At 28.5% G+C, this 12,610-nt stretch overlaps 2 protein-coding genes across 2 annotated transcripts in view; both read right to left on the reverse strand.

Annotated features, from left to right (window-relative positions):
* Window positions 1-470: 470 nt before the first annotated feature.
* Window positions 471-3,286, reverse strand: LOC108326662 (probable protein phosphatase 2C 63). The gene is made up of 4 exons (XM_017560271.2): window positions 2,824-3,286; window positions 1,746-2,119; window positions 1,024-1,260; window positions 471-933 (listed from the first exon to the last, which is right to left on the reverse strand). The coding sequence occupies exons 1-4, from the start codon at window positions 3,086-3,088 to the stop codon at window positions 664-666; spliced, it is 1,146 nt and encodes a 381-aa protein (XP_017415760.1). The 5' UTR covers window positions 3,089-3,286; the 3' UTR covers window positions 471-663.
* Window positions 3,287-11,160: 7,874 nt separating this feature from the next.
* The window catches only part of LOC108324947 (probable E3 ubiquitin-protein ligase RHY1A), a 2,392-nt gene continuing 942 nt past the window's right edge, over window positions 11,161-12,610 (reverse strand). The window contains exon 3 of the mRNA XM_017557904.2: window positions 11,161-11,799. Coding sequence (XP_017413393.1) covers window positions 11,400-11,799 — 400 coding nt within the window. The 3' untranslated portion in view covers window positions 11,161-11,399. The remainder of the gene's footprint in view (window positions 11,800-12,610) is intronic.

Here is a 12,610-nt window from a genome sequence, read left to right on the forward strand (position 1 = left end):
TTTTAATATAAGCTTTGTCAGTTTATTCAATTAATTACTGATCCTAATTCTTTATTCACGATAAGTCCAACAAAATGCCGACTCAACGTTGCATAAGATAATAACAATTGAACATGATCCAAAAGTTTCTTGGTTTCCAAACTCAGAAAAAGTCAAATGTCTGATGAAAATCAATGCGTCTGATGAATAAAATGCAGGCTGTTCCAGCATACTTTAGAACGCGTCAATCACAAATTTTCAGCCTGTTAAGGTGGGAAATGACACAACCAACTTCCTATCATGGCTGTGATCAATATTAGTACCATGGCAACATGAATGTGCTTGCTTGTGAAAGTCTCCACTCACCCCTCAAATCCCATTACCCTCCATCAACATTACCGGGAGATAAATATCATGACTAAACAATCAATTTAATTTAATTTTCTTTCTTTCCAAAGAAAAACAAAATTGATACCATCAAACCCAAAAAATAGACTTCAAAACTATACATATGCATATCTGCATCAGAAAAAATCTGTCAGTCACTCCAAGCTACTATATCTATGCAGTAATTTGTATGTTCTGTCAATAACTTCTTTTAGTTTACCAACAATATTAATCGTCACCTATAAATATTTTCACCCCGAATAATGTCAGTGTATGATCCTTTGAAATAATCACTCTTCAGGCAATTGTACCAAGCATTCTCTTTTCTGCTTCGTCCGCATTTTGGGAAAAAATATCAACAGGAGCAGTTGTATAGCCAACAGCAGTTTGCTTGAATCTACCATTAGAGGATCCCGCATGGTGATCAAGATAGATTACAATCACGGTGATATCATCATGGAAGTGTCGTCTTATTCCTTTGTCGATTTTTTTTATGTCATCATATCTCATCTCTCTCTTCTTTGCAGCTTCTTGAAGAGCCGCTCTCACCAGTCTCTTGGCAATTCCCTGCAAGTAACGGAACACAAATCAAAATCCTTGTAAGGATGTACCAAGTTTATCATTATATGCAGCTCCAGAATAACAGTGGAAACTCACAGCTCTTGGATACTTGAAAACAATCTGAACTGCTGCTTCATCACTTAATTGTTCCCACAGTCCATCGGAAGCAAATATCAAGAATAAATCCTCCGACTCAAGCTCCCTGATAATGATTGAAGGTTCAGCTGTCATCACGGGACGCTTCAAAGGAATAGGATTTCCAAATTGCTGAAAAGCAGGGTCTCGGTAGAAATCAGGTTTCTTTAAATACACATCACCAATAGATCTTGAAACCTGCAACACCAAAACTGTCTATATTAGTTATCCTGACCCCATTCTTGAAAAATGAGATAAACCAGGCGTAACCTCTCTGTGTATTTCACTCCAATGGAAGCAAAAAAACACACGAAAGGCAACAAAGGGTCACTTGTTAGAGCATCCAAATCTTTAGTTATAGCAAGTCACAGGAAACCACAAATTCTCTGACATCTGAGTAGAATTGCAGAACTACATCAAGCTTGTAAAAACCATGCAAGAAAGTTGAAAGAAGAAACATGGAAAATAGATCAATTGGGCTAACTCAGGTGATAACTGTAAATAAAACCTGAAGAAAGTATGCCACAATCAGACACATTTAGCAAACGCGATCATAGACTACCTCATGGATATATTAACAATGTACTTATATATATATACTCAACATGAAGTTTAAAATCATATAAAAACTGTAAAGAAGAAAATGATGACACTAAAAGGTACAATGTATCAGTTTGTTATACCTGAATAATGCCCTTTATCCTCCAAACTCCTCGGCTATAAACCACTATGTGTGAGTCATCAGGATGGAGAGCTTCAACTTCTCTTCTCACCTCCGCATCAGCTACATTATGATCAGTTGACAAGCGCTGTGCCACCACTGGACTGTTCTTTCTCTGGACATCCCTCCTTCCAAGAACAGCTCTAGAGTCTCCGAGGTTGGCAACGTACAACACATTATTAGAAATTGCACCAAAAAGACAACAGGATCCCACAGAAGCAATCTGAGGACTAATGGGCAACGAAAGCTTCACCAAGTGCAGGAATTCCTCCTCTGTGGCACTAAATGCCTTTTTTATCACATCCACAGACAAACCGCCTTGCTCAGTGGCAAATTCTACAGATTAAAAACAAGCAAGTGAGCATGGTGCTTATTTAGTTCAAACTCTTCGTTTACAAATTCAATACGAATTAACATGACCAATCTTAAACTGGGTAAAGACTAAAAAAAGGGGAATCAGGAAGGGAAGAGGCGGCTATTGATAGCAACTTTCCAATCAATTACAAATGACTCTTTGACGAATGAACCAACCAAAACCATTTGCTTCTTCTATTTGAGGAAGCATAATTGAGAAGACAACAACAGTTAGCACATCACCTTTCAGTTTCTAAGTATCACAAAACAAAGGAAACAAAACAGTCAATCAATTCCAGAATATCAATATCCCACAATTTATACCTTCCAAAATATTCTTCGTACTTAATAAAGAAAAATACTAAATTAAAAAAATTTATATATTTTCTCATCTCATAAGACAAACAATATTTTATACAATTATATTGATAGTTAATAATAAAGAAACACTACTCCATACCAGAATATCAATACCATATCTCCCAGAAATATTCTTCAAAAAAAGAGGCTATTAAATTAAATAAATATACTCTTATGTTAAAAAAAATCAAAGGCATTCAATATTTTAATTTCAACAACAATAACAAATGAAATTGAGAAAAAGAAATGAGTGAGGGTTGAACTGGTTCCGGATCTTAAACTCAAGAAAATAAAAGGATTCGTCTATGGATGGACGGATGAATTACTGTGTAAATAAGGGAAGAGTCGTTTGTTGACGAATCTAGAAGCTTCGGGGCCGCCGTGGCCGTCGTAGACGCCGACGTAGGTAGCGGAGGGGGAGGTGAAGACTTGGCTCTGATCCTCGAGACTGTAATTGGCCTGTGCGACGGCGATGGAGAAGTCGCCGGAGGCGTGGGGCTTCAAGTCTGTGTGCCAGAGCAGTGCGTCGGCGGCGCGGCCACCACGGCGTCGGAAGCAGCAATCGAGAGGAGCGTAGCACAGACGCAGCATGATCTGTCTGAATCCGAGTGGGCGCGTGATGAGAATTTGTTTGCTAGGTCGAAGAAATTAGGTTTGCAATATGCAGAGAAGAAAGAAAAGTGTAAAGAAGAATGAGAAGAGAGAGAGAAATGGGAATGGCGCGTTTGGAAGAGGAAGAGTAGAGAGAAGGCTGAAGGAAAGATATGATATGATATTGATTTTGATTTTGATATGCTTATTGTTGTCGTTCTTGTTAGTTGAGTTGACGCGTATACTACACAATATTACAATTACAATCTACAATTTCTGTTTTCTTCTCTTCTCACTTTTTCTTTACTAAATTAATTACTTTTTCTTTTTCCCTTTTTACTATACACCTCCTTTTTCCTCTCATTCAAAAATAAGGTTTTCTTCATAATAATAATTTTTATTTATTTATTTACTGGACAGAGACCAAAATAAATTTTCAAATATTTAAAGTCTTTTTTGAAAAATAGTTTAAAATTAACCTCAGAAGTTGGGACCCATCTTAATCTGTTCTTATCTTAAGAAACCCATTCATAACGTGCATAGTTTACGACTTTTTCTGTGGGCATTTTCATTGACTACAGTGGGAACAAAATTTCTTTAGCCAACTCATCCCACACCAAATTAAACGTTATCATTCAGATTTAATTAAATGTGAATTCAACTTATAATACTTTAACCACGTAACATTCATTCAAACCTTACATTATTTTATGTAAAGTCTAAATTTCTAATTTAATAAAAAAAAATCAACCATGAGTAATTCATTTCGATACAATAAACAAATATTAAACATACGAGGTTACAATAAAAGTAGTTTATAGTAAAAAATAATTATCAATAAAATTTTAAATACTCCTCGGTAACGGAAATAAAACAATAACCCTTTTCATCTGTTTTATATTTTTACTTACATAGGTTCCCACCTATTCATGATGAATCTTAAAAATTATATTTAAAAGTGTGTGCATTGAAAAGAAATGAGAGTATGAGTAGACAAAAACGTTTTGCTTTATCTAATTATGATTTACTATCTAAGTTGTTAAAAATTAAATCATTTCAAAATTTTCAAATTCTGCTTATAATAAAATGATTATATCAAACTCAGTGTACACTGGTTAAATGTTAATTACGTTTTTTTTTTAAGTAATTTAATTTATGATAGTGAAAAAAATATTACAATAAGTAATTGAATTATAATTTTCAAAAATTTTAAAATCATCAAACATGATCCTAATATATTTCTCCAATTTAATCTTGCATGTTTTGTTGACGCTGGTGAAGACAATTCTAGTGTAAAATGGATATGACTTGTAACTATGTTTTTTTTTTTATTGTTTTTCACTTCGTGGTGTTGAACGCAAATTTTAAGCCTACTTTGATTAAGATTTTCTGTGTTTGAGTTCTTTGAAATCTATTTCAAAACTTTGGACATTTTGAAAACTAACATATTTACCGGTCAAACATTTATTCGTTTCATTAAGGTAAAATAATTTATCTAGGATTACCTTCATACGAAACTTACAGTTAAACTTTACTTTATATGATTAATCATTTATATAAACAAATCATTCGTAATTAATAAATATATAGTTTTGTCTATAAGAATATCAGTTAAGGGTATTGGAAATATCGATACAGAATCCATTTCAAATTATTAAGAACATTACTGTAAAAGTAAAAAAAAATATGAAAGAGAATTTAGTTAGCATAATTAATTATAACTTTTAGTTAGCAATGATAATTGTGACACTTGATACTAGTGGTTGAGTGTAAAAAGTACTATCATTTAGAGTAAAATCGGTCAAAACTGTGAAAAATCTTAAATTTAAAAATCTAAAAGACAATTAAAATAAAATATTTTTCATGACAAAATTAAGTTACATTAAGGATATTAACAAAAAAAATCATATAAGCAAAACATTTAAGTTAATTCAATAACAATGACGAATCTCAGAAATATTTTAGAATCTCAAAAGTTTCATATATATATATATATATATATATATATATATATATATATATATATATATATATATATATATATATATATATATATATATATATATATATATATATATATATAATAATTTGGGAGACAATCATCCCTTCTGTCACAACTAAGTCATCGCTCTAAGAGCAAGTAAACTCTTCATAAAAAGCCTATTAATTTGTTCAATTAAAAAAATTCAAATATTAACATAATATGAAAAATATTATAAGAACTAAATAGTTTCTATATTTTAAAAAAACGTAAATACATTTGAGTCTCTAATTAATAGTCTTTTTTAGTTAACTTGGATTCTTTATCTTCCTGTTACATTATCCATGTATTTTCTTTTTCTTCTTCAAATAATTTATCTTTCAGTAAGTTAATTATATATATATATATATATATATATATATATATATATATATATATATATATATATATATATATATATATATATATATATATATATATATATATATATATATATATATATATATATATACAAAAGTGCTAGCAATCCACCAATCAACTTCTTGGCCCTATGTACACGTTTTCAGGTTGGAAGAAAACCAACCCAATTTAGTGATAAATTGGAATCTTGTTAACTCAAACCATGACATGCAATAGACAAACTCTCAAATCATTAACTTTTTTATATAATAAAAAAATATCAGAATAATTTTAAATTTACAATATTATCTATAATAAAATTTTCAATATTATTATATTTACTTTTATAATAATAATAATAATTTTATTATTATTTTTTATCAATGAAAAAAAAAATGAATTACAAAATAAAAAACGATGACTTATTCAAATAACTATTGTCTTTTTGTTAAATTAAAAAATATAGACGGTAAAAAAAATGAAAAAAAGATGATTAATTATACAAATATAACGCGTGCAGATACTTTTGTAGTGAACTATAAATCTATTATATTGGTTCTATATAATAAATACTTATTATATTAGTTAAATTAAGAGTTTATATAATAAGTTAAATTTTAGTTTTGAATGTGATTTTTTTTGTTTACTTGTCATCTTCAAATTTATTGAACTTCCTTAAAATTTATAAACTAAAAAAAATTAAAATAATAATATAGGCCAACAATAATACAAAAACATTTCATTAATGATAGTAAACTTGCAATTAATACTCAAAAAAATCTTAACTGTTATTAGTTAAAGATATATATTTTTCAATATTAACTATAAAAATATAAATAAATTTCTATTAAAAAATAATTTAACCTACAACCAAAAAATAACTAAAAGATATTTAAAGCAAGAATTTTTTTTTGTAACCTCTTATATTAGCATATATTAAAATAACTAATATAAGTATCACAATTTAAGATACTAAGCACAATCGTTAAAATATATATTTATATTTGAAACATTGAAAGTGACGCACATGCACACACCTGCATAAATTTGTATACTCATGCATTCCTAGTAACATAATTAAATCAGTTTCACAAATAAAATTTTAAAATTTAATCAATTCATTAGTTAAACAACAATTTCAATTTCGTCCATTCGAAATTCATTCATTGTAAATAAACTAATTTTTCTTATTTCAAATGAAAATTCTTTACCCATAGAGATCTCACACATAAAACTCTTATATAATTCTAACTACACAAAAAAAATTTCAAATTAATCACAAAAATATTAGAGATTTAAATTGAGCAACCTAATATCACCTATCTCATGGAGGTCACGCAATAAAATTAAACATTAGTTTAATGAAAAGAATAAAAAAAAAACTATTTACTGAGAAATATTGTCAAAAAGATTAGTTGTTCTTAATATCATGAATCATAGAATATAATTGAATATTGACATAGACAAAATGTAAAGTTAAAAATTTAGAGAGAAAATAGAGAAATTATTTTGGAGAGTTCAAAACTTTTACAAAATTAATTTCATTTTATTGAAATTTCAATTATGAATTGATTTTTTAATAAAATATTTTAATATCATTTAAAAAATATTTCATATGATTTTTTAAAGCTTTACACATTTGATATTAAACTATTTTTTATTTGATAACAATTAACATATTCTACTAAAATAATATAAGCCAAGTCATGTTTTTTTTTAAGTTGTAAAATGTGAATAATTGAAGATACAATGTAAAACATACAAAATAATGATAACTTCTGTTAAGAAAACGATAAAAAAATAATAATAAAAGTAGGCGACAAGAGTGTGGGAAATTCTTTTGTCTGTAACGGAGTTCATAATGTACCTTAAAGTTCAGGAATGATTTGGTTTGTTGGTTTAATTAGAACAGTGCCTCACTTTAGAATGTCTGTGCTGTGCTCTTGTCTATTCATTAATAAGATGTAACCAACACCAACACCAACACACAGGTTGTTGACTTCTTCCTTTAGGTTTTGTCTTTCTTTCGTAACGCGTAATCGACAACACTTCCGTCTATACTCCAAACTTGGAATGGGAAACACGATGTCGCGTTCTATTAATTAAATCTCTCATATATTTTTTTATTTTGTTATTTAGATAGTTGCTTAAATTATTAAAATTTATATAAAAATTCCTAAAAAAATATTTTTTTTATCTTTTTTTTATTATGTATCGTTTAACATTTAATATTTGTTTTTTCATGTAAAATGCTACAAGATCATTAAATATTCTTAATTATTATAAAATAATAAATAGTAATTATTTATGCTTTTATAATCTTATTACACTCAATATAATTCCAAAAATGTATTTTTCCGACCCATAAAAAAGTTTCATCTAGGATTGTTTACTTTGATTAAAAATAATATATAAATAAAGTAACAATTCTATAAAATTCACATTACTACTAATAGTAATTTTCCCACGGGTTATTATTTTTTTTTCCTGACGGTATCTCCATTAAACAGAGGAGGGAAAACCATATAACTATATTTTTAATATAGGGATTTAACGTTATTTTTTATTCCTCCCAAAGAAATTGAAAATAGTTTTTAAGCCGTAATTTATTGGAGCAATCAATGATATGTTTGCAGAGAATGCCATAAACAGTAGACAGGGTGAAGCATGATGATTATTGTTGTTTGTTGGAAGTGAAGTTTAGGAACACATAAATTATTAATCCAATAGAATTAGGTCTTCTTTTTGTTAAGTTACGGATGTTAGAACTGAAAAAAAAAATCTTATTCGATCCAATCCCACCGATCCATGAATTTAAGATGGGATATCAGATAATGTTAGATAAATAATATGAATAAATGCGATCGAGTTTAGAGGTTGAAACTTTATGAATAGTTGACTTAATTCAAATTCAAATTCAGTATTTATATTTTAAATTTTAATTTAATATGAAACTATCTTATTAAAATTTGATAATAAATTATATAAAAGCATAGTATGTTATAATAATCATTACTAAAATTATACATATTATTTTTTAGTTAAAAATTTATTTTATTTATGTTATTTATTTAAAATAAAAATATTTTTTCATTAAAAATTTAATTTAATATAAATTTGTAATTCAAAATATTTGACCAAATTAACCTATAATCTAATACATTAAATGGTTAAATATAAATTTTAAAATATTAAATTCAGGTTATATTAAATTAGTTAAATTGAATGAAAAATTATGTATGAGATTAATTTTTTTTTGTGAGTTTAATATTAAGCTTGTCTTTGTTGATCAAGATTTTATCATTCTTCTCGTCACACCTGTCTAGACTATTACTTTCATTTCCACAAGCTAAATCCCTTGCTGCCACTCCCACTCTCACAAGACATGTATAATCTCTTATTGTTTTGTTCACAAAATACTTAACACAAAGTTTTTATTCGAAACTCAACTTTCTAATTCGTTATGTGATAGAGAACCTTCATCTATTCATCTTTATCATCTCAAGTCCTTCTAAAGGTTTTGTTCTCATTGTCTGATTATCAGTCTCGTCACCACGAAAAGGAAGAAACTTGCTATTGGAATACTTATCTCAAAAAATCCTTTAATTGTCTCGATGATATCCACAATGAGAATTCATTGAGAGACAAATATTAAATTCTAGTTGGAGTTCATCTAAGATTTCTTTTGGGATAGGAATTCTAATCGCGAGCTTCTCTCTTACTAATATTTGAAACAAAACCTTTATTTGAGATTAATAGATGAAAGTTTTTTATGTCGCATAACGAATTAAAAAATTAAGTTTGAAATGAAAATTTTGTATCAGTAATCTTGTAAAGGAGATAATATAGGATTTTGCATGCCTTGTGAGAGTAAAAATAACACCCAGATTTAATTTATGGAGACAGGAGACAAAGACAAACTCAACATTAAACTCTACAAGATAAATTAATTCCATACATTATTTTTTAATAATGTTTTCTATTCCGTTTCTTTTGGTACAGCACTTCCTGTGTCTATACCACCCTACCATAATAGATGTTATTTATACATTTAATCTATAGTACATTTAGTTTTATAAAATTAAATATCTATTTTTATCTTATATATTTTTTGTTTGGTACTTTGCAAACATTGTGAGTGAAACACAAATCTACAAAAGTTAGAAGCTGTTTGAAGTGAAACTCGCAGGTAGTTTTCAAATATTGTAATAAAATCATCACATCTAACATTAAATATTGGATGTGATAGATTTTAAATATTGCTACATGAACATTACATATTTTTTAATTTGTGTAACATTACGCATTGCAAGTGCAAATTTTAACTTCTTCCATTGATAAAATACTAACAAATAATGTTTGTCGATAAAAAGAAAATTTTCACTGAGGGAAGTATTCAAAAGGAATTTCTCATTTATCTTAATATAAATTATATTTTTAATTTTCTTTAAATAACAAAGTAATATAGATATGATACATTGTTTGATTCCTTAAAATATTTGAATTTCCTTTTTATTTTGCACCTTTCTATAATTTTTGGATATGTATGCGGAGAACATAAAATCTAAAAAAAAATATTTTAAATTATAAATAAATATTATTTGTGATCATGAAAACTACTTGGAATGGTGGAATTTATGTTTTGTATATTGAATTTACCATAAAAGGAAAAAAAAGGTAAAGAAAAGGAAATAAGAATTAAAATAGAAAAAAATAGTAACACAATATTAAATTATATATATAATTATAAAATTGTGTTATCACATCAACAAATTTTTTAACGTGGACTATATTCTTTCGTTAATAAAATTTAAAGACAAAAGTGATTCAATGTTTTGCACAAAAACAAAATTCAATACTTTTAAAAAAAATTATACCATTATTTACTGGCATACATTAAACTAAAATTCATTTTCTATAATGATGTTAAATCCTTTGTTTATTTTTTCTGTAGTAAATATTCAACCAGTGGTAGATTTGAGTATAGAACTAATAATATTCTATAAAATTTAGTTGATTTTTATAATCAAATTATAGATGTTTTTATAATTTAAATATTTATCAGCATACATAGGTTTAAATTTTAAACCTTCACAAGACCTCAAGGATCATTTGAAACTCCCTTTTTTTTTACAAACTTATTAAACACGCTTAAATTTACTACTGAACGAATATTTGATTTTTTACTTTTGTATACTTTTATATAAAATCACGTCAATTTTTTTATATATCTATAGTTTCTCATACTTTACGAAAAAAAATTACTTATTTTTCACGTTAATGTATTGTTTATCAAATTTTAAAATGTATTATATCAGAAATGTGAGATAAATTTATTTATAAAATACGATCATCTTATATACTCACTCGAAATAATATATAAATATAATATGAAAATAGGATCTTGAAAACTTTCGTTTACTTTCTTCATATTTGCTAACGACAAGTCCAGTCCATGAGAGCAAGGTACACAGATATTATTGGGCTATGATTCGGCTCTATTTATGAAATTCCCATTGTGGATCCATATTCAACATATGCTTGCAACAAATTATTTGCACTTGATTTTTTTTTTCATGAAATGGTTTAAATAACATTCCCTTTTATTAATTCGTCAAACAAAACTGTTACAACAAACCGTATTCTAATAACTAAACCTAATAAATGAATATTCAAACAAATGAATAAGAAGTTTCTGGTCAGGAATACAAATATTAAAATTACTATGTACGGGACTGGTTACAAGAACACGTCTTACAATAGGGTCTTATTTAGACACCCATATCTTTCCCATTGTCACCAGGAGAGAAAGAAAAACTACATAATTTCGTGATAAGATACAACATGGTTACAAAAAAACAGCTCCATTACAGTATTCTTATCCTTTCATACAAACACGGAACAAGACAAAGTCAATTAATAAAAAACCAATTACTCATGGTCGTATTGTGGTAAGTGAGTATTTAGAACTACACGTCTTCGACAATATGGGCAGTCTCCACAGCAGCGAATCCATGGATCCAAGCAAACAGAATGGAATTTATGTCCACATGGCAGACGTATCAGCTCATCTCCATCCGTGAAAGTTTCCAAGCATATACTACAGTCCTGCATTACCCTGGAATCCAATCCTGCCTCGCTGCTGCTAAAAACTTCCTGATCCAAACAGTCCAAGGCCTCCTGAGTAAGCCCTGGTGGCTTTTTGTGTAGTTCCTGCAAGAACTGGGACCTTCCCATCTGTGAAGTCAAGTCAGTAACTAGAGTGGCCTGAGTTGCAACTTCATGTGATGATTCACTTTCCCGATCCTCACCCAATGAATCTACATGTTGCCTAAGGAAACAAATAAAACATAATTCCATCAGCGAATAAAAGGGCAATTGCTGATCTTTTCAACAATAATAATCAAGAATACACTAAGAACTTCGACCGCGACATCAGTTGGAGCATCTATTACGATACATCGTTGTATGAAAGAAGATAAAAAAAATCTTATTATTAGCTACTATCAGCATCTCCTTCAGGAGTTGATAAGTTCTACATGAAGCAAGTGTGCGCTATGAGAAGCTCAACTAATGCCAAACCCTTGGCTAGTAACCAAGAGACAAATAATTGCATGTATTCATTTGAATAGCAAAATTAACCGTTGATTAGTTCCCTAAAGATAAAATTGAATCCAGAGTAAACGGCTCGGTGTGCAAAGTAGGCATCAACACGGTGACCAAAAGAGTAGTCTCCACATGTTCTAATATTATAGCAAATACGTAGAGCATGGTTTGCACACACATCGCGACAATGCATCAAAGACAACAAAACCAACTGTCCATATGCAATTAAGGATTTTCTTTTTTTTCCCCAAGGATTGTTTTGCAACAAAGGAAATAAGTTAATGTGTGCCCAAGAGGGTATCAACTGGACATTTAAGCAACGACATCAAGAAAGAATTGTCATATTAACATCATAGCCACACTTATCAATATTAAATAATCAGATCAAGTTTGGTAAAGAGATAAGCATCTCAACACAAAGTTTAACTTGATCTTAGTGTCACGGGGATAATAGAACTCGATTACCTAGTAAAATCACGACCACGATTAATGAAGACAGAAGACTATTACAATGTCATCCAATATCCATATCCGTG

Source organism: Vigna angularis, chromosome 3, assembly GCF_016808095.1.
Source record: "Vigna angularis cultivar LongXiaoDou No.4 chromosome 3, ASM1680809v1, whole genome shotgun sequence".
Classification (NCBI taxonomy): Eukaryota; Viridiplantae; Streptophyta; class Magnoliopsida; order Fabales; family Fabaceae; genus Vigna; species Vigna angularis.

Bases quoted from the DNA above. Each gene is read 5' to 3' on its own strand.
- LOC108326662 (XM_017560271.2), bottom strand. From the start codon at position 3,088: ATGCTGCGTCTGTGCTACGCTCCTCTCGATTGCTGCTTCCGACGCCGT. The intron at 1,261-1,745 runs GTATAACAAACT...TTGGTGTTGCAG, and splicing joins GGATAAAGGGCATTATTCAG to GTTTCAAGATCTATTGGTGA. The intron at 934-1,023 runs GTGAGTTTCCAC...CGTTACTTGCAG, and splicing joins TTTTCAAGTATCCAAGAGCT to GGAATTGCCAAGAGACTGGT.